A 20,205-nucleotide genomic window follows, 5' to 3' on the forward strand; every position below is an offset into this window, starting at 1 on the left:
AGATCGCTCCTCCGGGATAACATCCCGGAGGAGCGATCTCCTCCACTAGACCCCAGGGAACGGCTGAATCCGGTAATCGGATGCAGCTGTCATGTTTGACAGCTGCATCTGATTACTGTATTAGCGGGCACGGCGATCGGACCGTGCCCGCTAATACCTACGGTCCCGGGCTACTCGCGGCACCCGGGACCGGCGCGGTTCAGAGCGGGGTCGCCGCGCGGCCCCGCTCTGAACTTCCTTACCGGCATCAGGGCGTAAATTTACGCCCGATGTCGTTAAGGGGTTAAAAGGCCATAGCACTTGCATTTTTCCACCTAGAAACCCACATGAGCCCTTATTTTTTGCATCACTAATTGTACTTTGCAATGACTGAATTTTGAGTTTTTGCATAAAGTATACTGCAAAACCAGAAAAAAATTCAGTGTGGTGAAATTGAAAGTAAAAAAACGCATTTTTTTTATTTGAGGGTAATGTGTTTTTACGCCATTCGCCCTGGGGTAAAACTGACTTGTTATGCATGTTCCTCAAGTCCTTTCGATTAAAATGATATATAACATGTATAACTTTTCTTTTATCTGATGGCCTGTAAAAAATTCAAACCATTGTTAACAAATATACGTTCCTTAAAATCGCTCTATTCCCAGGCTTATAGCGCTTTTATCCTTTGGTCTATGGGGCTATATGAGGTGTCATTTTTTGCGCCATGATGTTTACTTTCTATCGGTACCTTGATTGCGCATATACGACTTTTTGATCGCTTTTTATTACATTTTTTTCTGGATTTGATGCGACCAAAAATGCACAATTTTGCACTTTGGTTTTTTTTTGCGCTGACGCCGCTTACCGTGCGAGATCAGGAATGTGATTAATTAGTAGTTCGGGCGATTACGCACTAATCATGTTTATTTATTAATTTATTTACTTTTATTTAAAACCTGGGAAAAGGGGGGTGATTCAAACTTTTATTAGGGGAGGGGGCTTTTTACTGATAGCAGCACTTTTTTATTTTTTTATTTACACATATACTAGAAGCCCCCCTGGGGGACTTCTAGTATATACACTTTGATCTCTCATTGAGATCTTTGCTGTATAGTTATACAGCAAAGATCAATGAGATCGGCACCCGTTTGCTTTCGGCTGCTGCAGTCGAAAACAAACGAGCGCCGAGCCGGGGGCGGCAGCAGTAACGGAGATTGCTCCTCCGGGACAACGTCGCGGAGGAGCAATCTCCTCCACTAGACACCAGGGAAGTGCTGCATCTGGTAATCGGATGCAGCTGTCATGTTTGACAGCTGCATCTGATTACTGTATTAGCGGGCACGGCGAACGGACCGTTCCCACTAATACACGCGGTCACGCTCGGAACACCTCTTACAGGCGCATGACGTACAGATACGTAATGTGTCCTTAAGATGTTAAGGAACCGCAGCAACACTAGGTTGAAGACGTGGGCAAGGCATGGTACATGTGTGAGGCTGCCGAGTTGCAAAGCCGCCACCAGGTTCAGCCCCTTGTCACATGCAACCAAGCTCACTGCTAATTACACACGAACCCTGGTGCTGACAGCTAACTGGCACCTGATGCCTCTCGACCGGGGTAGTGAGGCCATGGCTAGGCAAAATAAAATAAACTAAAACAGCAGGCTGGTTGACGGGGGCGCGATTGGCGGGCCCCTGGCAACCAGTCCCGCTTCTCCGCAGACTGAGTGTGACATCAGAGCATGGCAGTGAGGAGAACCATTAAAAGTGAGTGAGGAAGCTAGTGAGCCTCCCATAAATTAGGCCAGACACTGCATGGCATTGAGCACACAGAGAACTATTAAAAGTGGGTGAGGAAGCAAGTGAGCCTCCCAAAAATTAGACCAGACACAGCATGGCAGTAAGGACACAGAGAACCATTAAAAAGTGAGTGAGGATGAAGAACAGAAGTATATATCTGTAATCTAGTAATTTCGTTTATTTTTATTTAATTTATTTATTTATTTATTTTGTTTCTTTTCTTTCCCTTTTTGTTTTTTTTTTCTCTCCTTTCTCTTTCCCCTTCTTTGGGGGGGTGAAATGTATGCAAGGGGAGCGGAGCTCTGCTAAGGGACAACCGAGTCTGCTGGCTAAGTGTTGACTTTATAATTTTTCAATTAAGTTAGTTTGTTGTGCTCTCCCGACGGTGTCTGGATTCTGTTAGTATAGTGGTAAGATATAGTGGTGCTGTTAGTAAACTGGGATATACTGTTGGTAAGGGGAAGATTTTTAGATAGTACCTGGTAAAGGGATGGATTGAGCCCCCTGGTGAAATCCTCTCCGCACCATAATGCTGTTTGGTTATGGTTTATAATGGATGGTAATGAACTAGACCGGGTATATTTAGCTGATGGAGATTGTATGGGGTAGGATGTGGATAATTGAGGTTTTAACATGATTTTGTACTATAAAAAAAAAAAAAAAAAAAAAATTGCGACTGGGCAGCTGGTGACGCGGCCCCCCTCTGCCATGGCATCAGCTGCTCGGCCGCGATTGGCTGAAGAAAAGTGAGTGAGGAAGCTAGTGAGCCTCCCAAAAATTAGAGTGAGTCCAGGGGCTAGAATATTTAGTGGACACGAACCCGGGTGCTAACAGCTAACTGGCTAGGCCAGCTGTCAACCACCATCAAGGGTACACCTGATGCCTCTTGACCGGAGGTGGCTTTGAAACCCATTAGTTGTAGGAAGCAGAGTGCTCGGGAAGGACGTTGGTATGGTCAGCAAGGTACTCCCTCACCATCTTCCTGAAGGCTTCCCCCCTACTCTGTCTAGACTGGGGACGGTTGACATAGTCTTGCTGGGGTGCCATGAAACTGTCAAAGGCCTTTGAGAGTGTTCCCCTGACCCTTGACAAGCTGCCTTCTCCACCGCTCCTCTCCCCCGCTCTTGCCCTCTAGCGCTCGTGGTTCCAGATGGGAAGTACATTTTCAGCTTCTGCTCCAGGGCCTGTTGATATTGATTCACTCTCAAGCTATGTTCACACTACGTAAAAGTATGGCCGTTGTTGCTCATGGCAACAACGGCCGTACTTTTGGCACAGTGGAACAATGCCTGTTTCTTTATGGGATTCCGGCCGGAGCATATACACATCATACACGCTCCGGCCAGGATCCCATAGGGGGCCGCAAATAACTGACATGTCAGTTTTCTGCAGCCGGAATTTAGTGAATTCCGGCCGCAGAAAGCCCTGTCGGTTCACACAGTGAAGCGAGCGTCTCCGGCTGCTTGCTTCACTGTGTGCTATGGGAAGCTCTGATGCCTGCGCGCTGATGCGCCCGCATCAGAGCTCTGCGGCTGGAAAGATCATCCAGCCAGAGACCAGCCGTTTCATGACCCGCCCCGGGGTCACGGAACGCCCGGTCTCTTACGTAGTGTGAACGTAGCCTCATAGTGCCTTCCTCGGCAGGAATGACAGTGGAAAAGTTCTGTTTGTACCGAGGGTCCAGGAGGGTGAACACCCAGTAATCTGTGTTGTCAAAGAAATTTTTAACCCGAGGGTCACGGGAAAGACAGCCTAACATAAAGTCAGCCATGTGCGCCAGGGTCCCAACACGCAAGAACTCCCTCTCCTCACTAGCCTCAATTTCCTCCTCCACCAAATCCTCCTCTTCAGGCCATACACGCTCAACAACTAAGGATTGAGCATCTGTACCCTCTTCAATGGCGGCAGCAGACTGCTCCTTTTCCTGAAGTGTCAGACTTCAGGCTGAGCAGGGAGGATTTAAGCAGACAAAGCAGCGGGATGGCTGATGATGGCAGCATCGCTGTTGACTCTTCAAAGGGGCCCAGTACAGACATTCACGTCCACTCCTCATTGTAGATTTGAGGTAGCTAACCGACCTGACTGCCGCTTCGCACAGAGGTTGACATCTGGCATACCACCATGGCTCTGCGTTGCTAGTAAACCCTGGCTACCATCTGGAAGGTGGAATTCCACCTCGTGGGCACGTCGCACAGCAGTCTGTGAGCCGGCAGTTGCAAGTGCCTTTGCACTGCCCTAAGTGTGGCAGCATCCGTGGTTGACTTGCAGAAATGCGCACAGATGTGCCGCACCTTGGTGAGCAAGTCAGCCAAATTAGGGTAGGTCTTAAGGAACTGCTGCACCACTAGGTTGAACATATGGGCCAGGCATGGTACATGTGTGAGGCTGCTGAGTTGCAGAGACGCCACCAGGTTCTGCCCGTTGTCACACACAACCATGCCTGGTTTGAGGCTCCGTGGTGCGAGCCAAAAATCCGACTGCGCCGTGTGCTTCTTGTCACCTAAGCTCAGCAGTTTCAACATCGCCTGTTGGCGCTTACCCACTGCACTGCTGATGGTACGAAATGGAGGCGAGGTGCTCGTGGAGGGAAATATAGAGGAGGAGGAGGAGGAGGAAGAAGAGGTGTACAACTCATGAGAGACCGCAACCGAGGTATGCCCCGCAATCCTTGGTGTGGAAAGCACATGCACATGAGCGGAACCAGGGTCAGACTCTGTCCCAGCCTCGACCAAGTTGACCCAATGTGCCGTCAGGGAGATATAGTGTCCCTGCCCGCCAGCACTTGTCCACGTGTCCGAGGTTAGGTGGTCTTGTTGCTGACCGCGTTGGTCAGGGCACGGATGATGTTATCCGACACGTGCTGGTGTAGGGCTGGGACGGCACACCGTGAAAAGTAGTGGCGGCTGGGGACAGAGTACCGAGGAACAGCCACCGCCATGAGGTTCCTAAAAGCCTCTGTCGCTACCAGCCGATAGGGCAGCATCTCCAAGCTCAGCAGTTTGCCTATGTGCACATTTAGGGCTTGTGCTTGCGGGTGAGTGGCAGTGTATTTGCGCTTCCGTTCAAAGATCTGCTACAAGGACAGTTGAACGCTGCGCTTGGACACCTTGCTGGAGTGGTGCAAGTAGGGCAGGAGGCGCTCGTGCCTGGGGCCTGGGCGGGGGGTGATTTGCAGTCACTGAACGGCCTTGGTTCCACTGAGTGGAGTGTTTAGCACTCATATGCCTGCACATGCTGGTAGTGTTTAGGCTGCTAGTGGTGGCTCCCCTGCTGATCCTGGCGTGGCACACTTTGCACACTACAGTCCGTCGGTCATCCGCACTTTCTTTAAAAAACCTCCAGACTTGGGAACATCTAGGCCTGGCCACGGGAGTTTGACTCTGTGAAACAGTTGCTGATCTACTCGCTCTGCCCCTGCCCACCCCTCTTCCTCTTCTAACCGGTCCTGCGGGTGAACTTGCCTCCCCCTCAGAAGCACAGTCTTCACTAGGCTTATCCACCCAGCTCAGTCACCTCATCCTCAACCACCAGCTCTTCCTCCAATTCCTCACTCTCCTCACTTTGAGTTACATCCATGACAATAACCTCACTGTCTGACAATCGGGTCTCATCGTCATCATCAGACACCTCTTCCAAACCCGCTTGCAACACCCACCCTCTCATCACCCACTGAGATTCATAGTTTGGGCATCAGGACATATCGACTGCTCAGGTTGTTCAGACTCAGGGAAGGGTCCAGAAAAGAGTTCCTGGGGGCATGGTGGTGGTGGTGGAGGATCTGAATCCCTTCTTTCCCTGGAGGGGCCAGGCTGTAGGGAAGGAGGCTGAGCTACTGGAGCAAGGTTTCCACTCCCTTGAGTAGCGTGGGTGGACTGCGTGGAAGACTGGGTGGTGGATAAGTTACTGGACACATTATCCGCTATCCACGTTTCGGTTTCAATATCCGTGAGTTGGGTAAAGAAGCTAGGGAGTGCATGTCTGCGGTGTGCCACTGCTCCCTCCTCAACAGGTGCTGCTGTATCACCCTGCCCTAAACCACACCCTCTGCCAACTGCATCGCTTGGAACACCACGTCCACGCCCTCGTCCTTGATCCTTACCCCTGGGATTCACCATTTTATGGACACTGCACAGTATGAAACTTAGATAGACCTTGCGTATGAAATACAGAAATCAGGAAAAATACTTGTGGTCCCACTAGTTTTGCGGGGCTATGGGATACAATCCAGTAGTGCCTGCAACAATACACACTCTGTGAAACCACCTTTACTCTGTGCAAGCAGTTGTGAACTCAGATAGATCTTGCATAGGAAATACAGAAATCAGGAAAAATACTTGTGGTCCCACTAGTTTTGGGGGGCTGTGCTATACAATCTGGTAGTGGCTGGACCTATACACACACTCTGTGACACCCCCTTACAATGAGCAGTGAAGTTCTATGCAGGTGTACTACAAATCCCAGCAATACAATGTAGTGCCCACTAGTTCTGGGGGGCTGTGCTATACAATCTGGTAGTGGCTGGACCTATACACACACTCTGTGACACCCCCTTACAATGAGCAGTGAAGTTCTATGCAGATGTACAACAAATTCCAGCAATACAATGTAGTACCCACTAGTTTTGGGGGGCTGTGCTATACAATCTGGTAGTGGCTGGACCTTTACACACTCTGTGATACCCCTTTACAATGAGCAGTGAAGTTCTATGCAGGTGTACTACAAATCCCAGCAATACAATGTAGTACAGCAGCACCACCAGCCACAAAATCAAAAAAATACTGAGCAATGAGTAATACTATTAAAAAACAATTTGAAGCCCTTAAAAGGGCTGTTTGTTTGTATTGCTAGTATTGCTAGTGCCTACTGGAACGTTAAATCCTACACTGATGCTCTCCCTGACCAGCAGCAGCTCTGTCCCTAATCTCTCACAGCATGCGTCTGAAGCGAGCACTACCGGCTGCGCTTTTTATATGGCAGGGTCATCTGATCTGGCTAACCAATCGCTGCTATCGACATGTATGGGTCCCACGTGATTGCAGGATGTACCAAAGAGTCTCCTGCATGTTTATTGGCTGAGAAATAGCGCCCAAACTTACAGGAAACGGATGATGAGATTTTCTAGAGTATCACGAGATACTCGTCCGAGTAACGAGTACCATCAAGTACCCTAATACTCGATCGAGTACCAAGCTCGGACGAGCATGCTCATCACTAAATGTAAATCCATCAATGTACCTGTTTTTTGGAGGTTAGCCTGTGGTTTAGAGTTTAGGTTCCCTTTAAATCACAAGTCTGCATTTGAGGTATTCTTGAGAAAGTTATCCAAACATATATATTTTTCCTTTTATAGATTAGTGCCAAATTTAATATCCACACACTGACCCAAGGTAGGGCAAAACAACACTTTTGACCTCCATAAGGTTAATGAAGCATTATTGATATTTTTAAGATATACACTAGGAACATTTTCCAGTAGTATATTTCCTACGAAGTCTCTAATGAACTTGTAAACAGCTGGTGTCAAATACTGAACCAAATCCAGTGATCCCTAAAATGTTGTCAGATCATTGGACAGCAACCGAAAGAAGCTCCCTAAGTCTCTACTGTTTAGATAGTATGCATTATTATTTTTCCACCCACAAAATGCATTGTTGTTTCACTACTTTAACGCAGGTTTAACACGGTTTAACGCAGCCTATTCTTGCATGTTGATTAGTGGCATTAACCCCTTCAGGACCAGGCTAATTTTTGTTTTTGCGTTTTCGTTTTTTCCTTCTTGTGCTTAAAAGGCCATAGCAGTTGCATTTTTACACCTACAGACCCATATGAGCCCTTATTTTTTGCGTCACTAATTGTACTTTGCAGTGACAGGCTGAATTTTTGCATAAAATATGCTGCGAAACCAGAAAAAAATTATATGCGCGGTGAAATTGAAAAAAAACAATTCTTTTTCTTACATATATTCCTCAAGTCGTTACGATTACAACGATATATAACATGTATAACTTTTATGTTATGTGATGGCCTGTAAAAAATTCAAACCATTGTTAACAAATATATGTTCCTTAAAATCGCTCTATTCCCATGCTTATAGTGCTTTTATCCTTTGGTCTATGGGGCTGTGTGAGGTGTAATTTTTTCGCCATGACGTGTTCTTTCTATAGGTACCTTGATTGCGCATATGCGACTTTTTGATCGCTTTTTATTACGATTTTTCTGGATTTGATGCGACCAAAAATGCGCAATTTGGAATTTTTTGGCGCTTACGCCGTTTACCATAGAAGATCTGGAATGTGATAGACACTCCCGTTTGGCACGGGCTGAAAGTTTAAAAGTTGTTTTTTTAAGGACAATAACTGCATCACCAGCCGAACGGACCCAAGGACAAATCTTGGATTAAAAGCAGCTATCTGAAGGTACACGTGGTTTGGGGGGGGGGGGGGGGGAGATCAGATTGTGGGTACAGTCACTTTAATAAAGAGAAGAAGTTGGTTTTTATCCCAAGTTTGCTGGCTCTCCTTCCATACGTCGTTTGGTAAAAGCTTGCATGGCCGTGCACTGTGACGGTGAATGGATGTGGGTGTGTTAAGCGGAACTTTTCCACATTCATTAAGCTGTGCCAAGTTGTTTCCCTCTACCCTGTACTAAGGGTCCTATTACACGAACAGATGTCTGACAGATTTTTTTATTTTTTTTTAGCCAAAACCAGGAATGGATTTGAAAAGAGGAGAAATCTGTCTTTCATTTATGACCTGTTCTCTCTTGAGTCTGTTCCTGGCTTTGGCTGCAAAGATATCTGTTGGTGTAATAGGGCACTTAGTCCAGGGACATTTCTTGGGTAATTTCAGTTAAACAATCAGGTTTGTCTCAGGCTGGATTAGTGCTGTACTGACTACAGAGAAGTTGAAAAGCGTTTTGGTAGCAGTTTACATTTTGAATAAAAAAAACACCACACACACAACAGCCATAATTGGGAATGTTTTAATGACTTTTAGCTTAAATGGGAAGAAAAAAAAAAGTATATTACAAAAAATATAAACAAAAAAAGCACAACAAAACGAAATTACATGATTAACTCACCGATTATGGGTCCATAACAGAAACATTCCAGCTCCCAATACACGGAAATGTAAAGATATACACATACATACCTGATTTATAGCTCACACAACTCCACAACGAGAACATAGGAAATGATGACACAATTCAAATCTTTAATATACATTGGTAATGTGCTCATAGGGTTATCTGTGAATGTGCATTTAAGTCATTATATATACTTTGCAGATATAGTATCTATTCAGTTCTCTACAGCATTCACAGAGATTTGACATTTAAAAACATGAATGATTAAAAAAAAAAAAAAAAAAAAAAAAAAAAAAGCCCCCCCCAAAAAAACAAGTTAAGCCAGAAATGTGCATGGAATAAAAGATACTTTTTCTACAATATCAAGTTTAAGAGCCAAATTCTTTTAGGCTCCCAGAATTGGAAGATTGTCCAGACACGTCTGGGTTTAATAAGCTGAAAACAGCATTGAAGTATATACTTGATGAAGTGCACCCTCCTGTACACTTTGGCCAAAACCAAGAGGACATCTATAAAATGTCTAGTCATCCTGTGATTGAAAGCACCAAGCCATTTTAATAGGCTTAAAGCAACAACTTAACAAATTGTTCCATTTAGTCAAAGAGAAAACAGCACCACCGGTTTCTGTATTTTGTGCACTTATGGGCGATTTCAAAGTGTTTATGTCTAAAGTTGTTCTTCAATGTCCTTCCATTTATCAGACAATAAACCATGTCAGGCCAAAGATGTTAAAGAGGACCTGTCTCTTCTGATGTATCCGTTTTAGGAAATACTTTTCTTAGTGGCCTGTGTATGGCTATGTTTACACAACGTCAAAAAAAGAGAAAAGGCGTCCGCCTTGTCTATTTAAAAAGGCGTCCGTTATTGCTGTGATTTAATTGACTTCAATGCAATGCATTGTCTGCGTGGATGTCAAAATAATGATTATGGCAATTATTTTCAGGCACCCATTGCAAACAGCAGACATTATTTTTGTTGTTCACACATTTGTTTTCTTTTTTCACTGTCCTTTCACAGTTTTTACTATTAAATTCAATGGACTTTTTAATAAAAGCCACACCCAAAGGCCAATTAGTAAACACAGACTAAAATAATATACCAACAGCAGTCATTGCACTGACGGATGGCCAGACATCCGTCGTTTTAGACTCAATATGATGGACGTAGCTTTAAACAGAGCTGAAAAAAACGTTGTGAATACATAGCCTATTACTGCTTTTTTGTTATTCCTCCTGGAATTGCTCCTTTCAATACTTTGTGTACCTACAGTCAGGCACTATAAGCACTGACTGGACCATATGCAGGTGTGTAGGGACATACCTCATTGACATAGGTAAGGCCACATTCCCATGCCCTAGTTTCTTCACTGACAGCCATGCACTGTTGCAAATAATCCTAACAACATTGCCTGGGTATTCATGAAGAAACTGGGGCATGACTTTGTCCACATTCTGATTACTGATGTGGGAACATGGCCTAATGTATGAAGGGGCATACCTTGCTGAAACAGGTAATGGTATCATCAGGCTGTCAGTGGGTGAATAACGTAAGAGGAAAAAGAAACGGATTCGGTTTACAAGAGAAGTGCTATAAAAGTTTTCTACCTAAGGCTTCCTTTGAACATGCTTTTTGCATGGTACTAAAAAAAAAAAAAAAAACAACAATTGAATATCTAATGGAAAAGGGATCAAAAAGTCACATATTCGCAAATGTGGCACAAATAAAAAAAAAAAAAAAACTGCAGATGACACACAACTCTGTAGGTGGTGGTTTAAAGGGAACAAATCACGCCAAAAACGGCCCTAGTGCTAGCGAAATATATCCTTGTAGCTTGCGGCCCATGTGTATTTAAACCACAATCTTACTTTTATAATCACCCACGCTGTATGTAAATTATGAGCAAGTAGTCATCTGGGCATGTGGCTCCTCCACCTAGCCACAGTCCTGGGCGGGTTTCAGCATTGTAATCACACCCCTCTGAGCGTGATTGAAAGCGCTGTTCACTATGACATAATCCGGGGACGCATTGGCCGGGACCATGACTAGATGGCAGAGCCACATGCTCAGATGACTACTTGCCCGTTATTTACATACTGCGCGGGAGATTGCGGTTTATATACACATGGAATGCAGGTTACAAGGGTATGTTTGGGAAGCATGCTGGGTGATGTACCAGCACATTGCCTTAGCACTGGGGCCATTTTTGGCGTGATTGGTTCACTTTAAAGTAATAGAATTTATTTTTTTTAATCATGAACCAAAACTAACAAAGTTAAGTATTGTTAGATTCATGTAGAATAAATCAGGCATGTCAGTTTCACTGTATGGTGAAAAAAATCTTGTCCTGCAAATTTGTGTAGTTGCATTTCAATTTTGTCCCACAATTTCTTGGGGCTTTGTAAAATACAATATGGTAAAACAAAGGGTGACGGTAAAAAGTAGTAATTGTCCTACAAAATGTCCTTGTACAACTCGTCAGGGGAAATATAAAAACGTTAGAAGGTAAGGAGGAAGAAAACATATGCCACAAATAAAAAAAAAATCTGACGGTCATATTCAGAACCTTTAAATACATCACCATGAAAATGCTACCAAAGCTATCGGTGTCATTTTAAAAAGCAGAAGGAGCTGAGTGGGATGATGTATCTATGGGAAACAATTCAGTATAACATGTCATTAATTGATTGAAATCTCTGATGCTTCCATGATGTAGAGTACAGCCCATTGAACCAATTAGGAATTTCAACCAACAAGTTACAAGTTTATATAATATATATATACAGATATACTAAATATATATATATATTTAGTATAACTTGTTGATTGAAATTCCTGATCAATGGACTGTAATCTACATTATATATATGCTTAGTTCTTCCTGATCAATAGACGGCAATAGAATGGTCTTAGTGACAGGTTCCCTTTAAAGACTTAAAGAAGCAGTTCACAAAAAATTATTATTTCTCCCCCCCCCCCCCCCCCCCCGGTAGGCGCTGGTACGTATACTCACCGCAGCTGATCATTGTCCTGCGGCGCCGTTCAAATCCGGCATGCGCTCACGTCAGTCTCTGCTGTGACTCCTCTTCTCTGTCCTGTGATCATACGCGGAAACTCACGCGCTTCAATGCATTCTCTATGGAAGCGCGTGACTTCCGGCGTTCAATCATAGGACAGAGAAGAGGAGTTACTGCAGAGGCTGAAGTGAGTGTGCGTCGGTTTTGAACGGCGCTGCATGATCGGAACACTGATCAGCTGCGAAGAGTATACCTGCCAGCGCCTACCGGGGGGCCAATAATTTTTTGTAAACTGCTTCTTTTAACACCTTCCTTAAAGCAAGTCATAATGTGGGAACTAAACGGGAGCACTTAAACATTGCCACAGCTACACGACGAACTGAGAAAGACTCCATTCACTGTGTAGTTATTGATCAGTACATTTTGCCGGGAAAATCTGTTTAAATGCTGCAGTCAATAGTCAAATATGAATATTACAAAATTATTTGACGGAGGAAAAACAGAGGAATGGCATAATGCAGAAGTTTAAAAAAAGACGCTCTAAAATTTTATGTGAATGTGGGTATTAACTAATACAGAAATGTCATGAGAGACAACAGCTCCTCTTTAAACATCTAAAAAGAACTAGAGACACAGTAAATATTAAGTGCTGGGATAAATACATTAGAATTTCATAATTTTTTTTCTGTATTATTTTAAAAGATGTCATTTATGATAAAAGCTGGCTTCATAGAAGACTACACATTAAACCATTCCTCCTATACCCCATCATAACACACACACATATATTTATATATAATTATAAATAATGCTTAAATCTTAGGTCGCACATGGAAATTACACAACACAATGGTGGATGTGTTGTATTACAAAATATAGAGATAAAACAGGAGAAAGAGAACAGGTTTTCATTCAGTGGAAAGATATTGCAAAGCTTTGAATCCATTCAGCTGCCAGAAGGTGACAAAACAAAGTTGACATCCAGTTGAGCATAACTACTGGGAAGTATGATCTGCATGTGAGGTTGAAAAGGACATTTCCTTAGTTGCATGTGACGCGATAAAGGTCCAGACTGTACACATGAACAACTCAAGTCCAGACCATTGTGTCCTATGCATCGGTGGCACACATGAAGGCTTGCTGCTTTTTTCCTAATAAGAAAAGCACGAAACATGATACACGTTCTCAATCCAACTTTTTTTCCTTTTCATTAAAAAAAAAAAAAAAAAAAACAGACAATGGAATTTAACCTCAAGCTAGATAAAGGTATACTGACACGATCATTTATGACACAGGATTAAAAAATTACCCATAGGCATTCACAGCGTCCTATGCCTGTTGTCATGGACTCAATTTCTGCATCAGTTTGACCAAATGATATGTGTTCATATCATGTTATAAAACACAAAGATGATATACGTTTCCATTTAGTATGCCTGGACTTCAATACATCAAGAAGCAATTTGAAGGGATCATTAAACATGCCAACTGTAAAAGCATCACATAGATAGTATGTAAACAGGGAAATTTTTGCTTCTATACCTGCCTCCATATAAAAATAAAGGTAATGGAAAGGAGACAATTTAAAGTAAGGCTCACCTCATGCTATAGAATATAACAAACCTAAATATCACATCTTTGAGGCCAAAAAAATGCAGAAATTCTAAAAAATCTAAAAATTTAACCTCTTAGCATATCAAAGAGGCCCAGAATTGTGGCAGTTGGATTTGCAATGTCTCAAGTTATAAACATAGAAAGTTGCAACGACAGCCATGCATCTGTAATGCACAGATATCTGTCGTGCTCAAAGTGTTGTCCATGTTGCTGAACAAAGAAAGCTGCTTTTGTTTAGCTTTATCTCTGTGTTGATAACTTTTGAAGAGATATTGCAAATCTGATTTCTGACACAATTCTGGTTTTCTGACGTCCATAAAAAGATTTTTTGTTTAAACTTTCAAAAGCTAGAAACTAATAACCTGTTGTGTCTTTTTTCAAACATAAAAAAGTGCGCACAATGTAACAAATGGGTGTAAGTTTGTACGAGCTGTAGTTTTTTTTATTGATCGCTATTTATCTGTGCTGCTTACTTTCAGGTGATTTTATTGTAGACACATTCCAGATAAAACTGATAATTTCAGTGTGTTCCTCTTCTTAGTAAAACCCTCTGCACCTGTACACCCAGTTTCTTAACCTCCTTTTTTAATTAAAAAAAAAAAATTATATTTATAACACTTTTTTATTTCTAGTTCTATATATTCTACTTTCTGTACATGATTATGGAAACAACCATCGTGCTTAAGCTGCCACTCTGAACCATGGGCAGCATTCAGAAGTTTGCTTTACAGCAGCATTTAGACAAGATAAAAGGCAAGAAAATGTAAAAGGCTCATTGACTTCTATAAGGAGTGTTAAGGTCATGCTCTGTGACATGTGCAGTATATTAGGGGGCATTTACACATACAGATCAGTCAAACCAATATTAAAGCGACTCTGTACCCACAGTCTGACTCCCCCAAACTGCTTGTACCTTTGAATAGCTGCTTTTAATCCAAGATCTGCCCTGGGGTCCGGCAGGTGATGCAGTTATTGTCCTAAAAAACAACTTTTAAACTTGCAGCTCTGTGTAAAATTTGCGTGGCCTAGAATGTCTATGCCCTAGGCCTGCACCATCCCTCTCCCTGCCCTCTTCACCATTAGGAAGCCCCCTTGGCAGCATTTCTCCTAATCATTTGTCTGAACACTGCACATGTGCTGGATCGTCAAGGCACATGTGCAGTTTTGAATCAGAGAAATGCTGTCTAGGGCATTCCTAATGGTCAAGAGGGCCGAGAGGAGGGATGGAGAGGTGGTGCAGGCCTAGGGCATAGACACTCTATGCCACGACGATTTGACACAGTCCTGCAAGTTTAAAAGTTGTTTTTTGGTACAATAACTGCATCACCTGCCAAACAGACCCCAGGACAGATCTCGGATTAAAAGCTATCCAAAGTTGCAAGTGGTTTGGGGGGGAGGTGGCAGATTGTGGGTACAGAGTTGCTTTAAATAGACCAATATCTTAATTGTTGAGTAAATGGCCAAATGATCAGAAAAACTTAAGGAGTTATCACGGATTAAAAGAAATATGACTGCTTCCTTTCAAAAACAGCACCACTCTTGCTCCCCAGTATGTATGCAGTATTACAGTTAAGTTCCACTTAAGTGAATGAAGCAGAGTTAGATTAAAACACGCAACCTAAACACAGGTGTTATGTAACAGCCATGTTCTCTCAAATCCTGGATAACCCCCTTTAAAGGGAATCTTTCACCACCTAACCCCATACTAACCTGCTGGCATTCAATGATGGGCAAGGTCATACAGATTCAATACTTGACCCGATACTAACTAAAGCATTCAATGGGCAATGTGATACAGATCATTGCTGTATTTATACAAGGTATTTAAAAAAAAAAAAAAAAGTTATCGCAAATTAGCTAGTTCGCTGCACCGTTACCAAGTCCTAAGTGCATGGCTTCAGCCATCTGCCCTGCACACCACCTCCTCCGTTAGCAGTGGTTAGAGATGAGCGGAGTTACAGTAATAACAGAATCCAAAGAAGAAAGATTATGAGAGGCACTCACCATTTGGTGTCGTTTATTTATCTTCGGCATAAAAAAGCATGGTCCTTGCTAGCAGACCACGGGGATGCCAAACACCTCACCGAGCACCACACTGCTCGGTGAGGTGTTTTGTGTCCTCATGGTCTGCTAGCATGAACTGTGGTTTTTTATGCTGAAGAATAAACAACACTAAATGGTGAGTGTCTCTCGTAATCTTTCTTCTTTGAATTATGTACAGACTGTTATTTTTGTGATAGTGTGCCTGGACAAGAAGTCGCGTCTCCCAATGTGAACACTGTTCGAGGCTATAAGTGTCGTAGTGCCGTTTCTTTTTCTCACTTGTTTGAACAGTAATAACTCACAGCAGCTTCGTGCCACTCCTACCCGGGTGCTGGGAAGTGCTTTGTTATTACTGTAAATTCACTCATCTCTAGCAGTGATATCTGTATGTTTGGTACCTGCCTGCAGTAGTAAGATTCCCATCATGGCACGTGGAGCGGACAGCCGAAGCGGTGCACTGGGAGATTGGCCATGCCCCCAGAGCACCAGACAACATGATTTGCATACAGTTTTTATAATAATATCCCACCAACAGATTTACTAAAGAAAAGTACCTAAAGGCCCTATTAGACGGGCCGAGAATGAGGAGCAAACAAGCCCAGTCAGCGCTCGTTTGCTCCTCGTTCCCCACTCGCTGCTGCCGCTAGCCAACGCGGCAGCAGCCAGCAGGTGAGTCCGGGGGGCTGCCCAGGTGATCGCTGATTGTCCAGGAAGCCCATAGCATATAGCGGCAGTCTGCTTCCGCTGCTTCTATTCCACGGAGCAACGGCAGCAGATCGCTGCTATAAAAGTCGTTTGTCTTTCTACATGTTGAAAGACAAACAACTTCAATGATCAGCCGACATGAACGATGTCGGCTGATCATTGCCTTCTATTCCACGAGACGATTATCGTCCGTAACGGCCGATAATTGTTCCATGGAATAGGGCCTTAAGTCTTGCCCATCACCACATACCAACAGGTTAGTACTGGGTCAGGAGATGATAGATTCCCTTAGACAATTTTTCTGCCAATTACTAAATGAATTTAATACTTAGACTCATCACAGTGGCTCATGTTGTTAGATAAATTTGGTGCAACTAGTGTAAGTTCTGAATACCTATTAGTTGGTTTACTTGCCGACTAAGTTATGTGTCAAAATTTTGGCACTTATGTAACAAGGCATTGCATTTAAAGTACACAGCCTTCCAAATAAGCCACACTCTCTTTCCCAGTAAACGACAACTTTTGTTTAGCATAGAGTAATGTCCAAAGATATTGGTAACTGGAAATGGCCTACTCCAACCCATTTTTTTTTTATCTTTAAAGTGACACTGTCACCCCCCTTTGTGCATTCTGACGCACTGGTGGGCCGACCTAGAGGGGGTGGGGCCTAGACCTTTCGGACAGCCTGAGCCAATGGCCAACGAGGGGGCCATTGTCAGTCAAACTATATATAGAGTATACTTTACTTTAGTTACTGTGCAAATACACCACTTTTCATTGCTTTTATACCAACCCACTATAGAACCTAGTATCTATTATTTTCAGGAGGTCTCCACTGGAGAGAGGTGCGCAAGCTAGTGAAAAAAGTGCAAAAGAGATTCCTAACCTAACTAGTTGCTATAGGCATCAGCCTCTCTTATTCTGCACTAATAGTCAGAAATCTCTCCCATCATCATTTACTCTGAATAAATGAAAAAGTTATATAAAAATGACACTGCTTTATATACAATTTGTGAAAGGGGTTTTGTTAAATTTTAAAGTGCTGTGAATGGGTTGAAGATGTTTTACATGTCTATATGGTTGCAATATGTTACATTTTTGGCTACATAATGTATGATCATAAATGTTAATATTTGGTGTTATCCTTTCACTGCTCTTAATCCTATTACATGGCCAGGTTATCCTCTTAGAAAAGAACTGTAATGCTACAAATACCAAAAACAAAGATAGGTGAAGTGCTGCGGAATCTGTGTGCGCTATACAAATAAAAGCATTATTATTATTCCTACACAAAGATCACAGTAACACTGCATGCAACGGTTAATAAAAGAAGGCAATCCCTTTTCCCGCAAAATAAGTTACACAAGCTAGCAAAAGGACACCAAAAAAAAAAATAAAAAGGGTCACGTTATCAGTGCTGTGTGGCACAAACCCACAGGAATAAGCTAAAATAAACTAACTTCTTGTAAAAGTGTGAATATGGCAGAGAACAATGTCTAATCTAAATTTTAGAGAAACCCAGTTGATGATACAAACATATGATATTTCCTTCTATTTTTGTATACACATACATAATCTGTGATGTACGTCTACTCGACAGGATGTTTGACGTCTGTATCCACAACAGCATGGAGTCCCCTGCTAAGTGCTGTGGGATAAGGAAAAGCTGCATTGTTGCTTGTGTAACCTAGATTTGCAAGCCGTGATAGAGCTTTTATGCTACCTGGAGGTCTCCCTGGGCTGACTTTGTATCCAGCGGCTTTGGTAGTGCCCAGTGGTCTGCCAGGACTTGTTTTAAAGCCAGCAGCTTTGGTGGTTCCCAGAGGTCTGCCAGTGCTGGTTCTATAACCTGCCAATTTGGTGGTGCCAGATGGCCTCCCACGTTTGCCGGATCTGCCAAGGGTCTTCTTTTTCTTTAAATCACTTTTTGTGTCCAGGTCCCTGCTGCTCGTGGTCTGCAAATGTGCCTCATTGATGGTTTCCTGTGTCTGACAGGAGATGTTCTTGTGGCTAACAGTATGGCTGTATTTACTGGGCTGAGTGGCATACAAGCCAAATTGCTCCACACTTCTCATGCTGTCTTGACCAAGGCAGGAAGACTTGCCACTTCCACAAAACGCCACACTGTTATTTGTGACCGGACGCATCATTTTCTATTAAGAAAGAGCAAATAAACCTTGTAATATGTGATTTTACAACAGGAAATTCAATACCCCATGCACATGTGTTTGTGGTGTATTTCATACAAGTTATTATGTGTCAAAATTTCACAAAATTTTAAGGTATCTATAGAAGCCATCATCCACATGTAAATATACCAATAGGGTTAATTGTGTCAAAGAAAAAATATGTTTATGATAAAACATACTTAATATGATGTGAACAGAGACAAATTGACCTTTTTCACGGGCTGGAAGTAATGGTCATTTCTGATAATTAGCTTATGTAAATGGTCCAGTCATCAGGCATCAAATAAGAAAAAGTTGACTGCTTCGTCGGCTGACTGCAACTTTTCTCCGGGATTTTTATTATTAAAAAATATTAATTTTTTTTAACCACATTACACTTTTTGCTCCACTAGGGGGCAACATTATACACTACACTGATTCCTCAAAGGAATCAATGTAGTGTTTATACATTACATAGGGTCAGTAATTCTGCAGATCGTTTGTAAGGGCTGCTGGAGTCTTTACCAATTAATCTGCAAGCTGGGATCAGCGTCATTGTGGCGATCGCGTACAAGTAACAGGGACCAGACTTCCTCAACTGCATTTGGGGAAGCCAGATCACACGATTTTACCCTAATTTAATGGCATTTAAATGACTAACTAGCAGGCGCCTTCTGATAGCAGCCGGGAGCACGGCCTTCTCTGAACCTCCTTAAGGGCAGCATGACAAGTATACTCATCATGCATCGTTACAAGGTTAAAGAGGGCAGAACCTGAAATGTCATCAACAGGAAAACGTCTGTCTTGCTGGCATATTGTTAAAGATTTTACCTCCATTTAGATTTACCACTCTATCAAAGACCCCCCCCCACTACAATTTCAAAGACAGGACTCCTATATCTCCTGTCTGAATGGACTGGCAGAAGAAAATGCTCACTACCATCTCAGCAATTTTGGGCAGTCTCAAAGACAATGAATGAAGGAGCAACATTGCTTTATTCAGAGAGGAGCTTTAGGAGTCCCATTCTCAAGATTCTAGGGGAATTACAGCTCTTTCCACTATACCTTCTGTATTTCTCGTCGTTCCCTCATTTGGGCTACCTGATTCCCATTCTCCTTCACATTTTATTTTTATTAAGCTATAGGTGTAGCTTCACATTCCATGAATGACTATTCAACATACATGGTTTGCAGAGACCTCCCCCAAGGAGCTGAACTGCAATGACTGATGTATAGCATCTCTATGTCTAAAGGAACCCAGAGGGAAAAAACAATACAGTGGTCCCTCAAGGTACAATATTAATTGGTTCTAAGACAACCATTGTATGTTGAAAATTTTGTATTTTGAGACCAAAACTCTATGGAAAACAAAAACAAAAAAAGATTTAAGACTAAAGATTTAAAGGATAATAATCAGGTTAACATGGTTAAAGCAAGTCCTTACATTCAACAGTCAGAAAGAGCTACTGGAGACTGTAAATTATTTTCTATGTAGGGGACTTAAGCGTTTTCTGGATCTTGTACAGATCACACAGGGTCCGAGAAAAATAAAATTAAGTCGCTCTCACCTGGTGCCTAAAGGAGCAGCTCATCCTGGACCAGGTAAAGAACAGTACAGGACATGCAGTATAACATTGTACTGTAGAAATGAGAAGATACTTGACAGCCAATCACTGCATGCACTTCAAGTAATACTAGGGGGTTACCAGTAAAATCATCTAACTATTCACAAGTGTCGCAGATCCTGACTGTCTGTAGCATTGTATGTTGAGTCTGGTCCCAAGTTACAACGGTCCA

General features: G+C 42.8%; 1 protein-coding gene across 4 annotated transcripts in view; it reads right to left on the reverse strand.

The window, feature by feature from the left end:
* Nucleotides 1-12,077: 12,077 nt before the first annotated feature.
* The window catches only part of C1H5orf24 (chromosome 1 C5orf24 homolog), a 19,188-nt gene continuing 11,060 nt past the window's right edge, over nucleotides 12,078-20,205 (reverse strand). For 2 of the 4 annotated variants that reach the window (XM_069954137.1, XM_069954135.1), the window contains exons 3-4: nucleotides 17,812-18,393; nucleotides 12,078-13,029 (exon numbers count right to left, since the gene is read on the reverse strand). In XM_069954137.1, coding sequence (XP_069810238.1) covers nucleotides 17,830-18,393 — 564 coding nt within the window. In that variant the 3' untranslated portion in view covers nucleotides 12,078-13,029; nucleotides 17,812-17,829. Of the gene's footprint in view, nucleotides 13,030-17,810; nucleotides 18,394-20,205 lie in introns of those variants that run through there. The other 2 variants (XM_069954138.1, XM_069954136.1) reach the window with 2 other exon arrangements.

This window comes from Dendropsophus ebraccatus, chromosome 1, assembly GCF_027789765.1.
Source record: "Dendropsophus ebraccatus isolate aDenEbr1 chromosome 1, aDenEbr1.pat, whole genome shotgun sequence".
NCBI classification, from domain to species: Eukaryota; Metazoa; Chordata; class Amphibia; order Anura; family Hylidae; genus Dendropsophus; species Dendropsophus ebraccatus.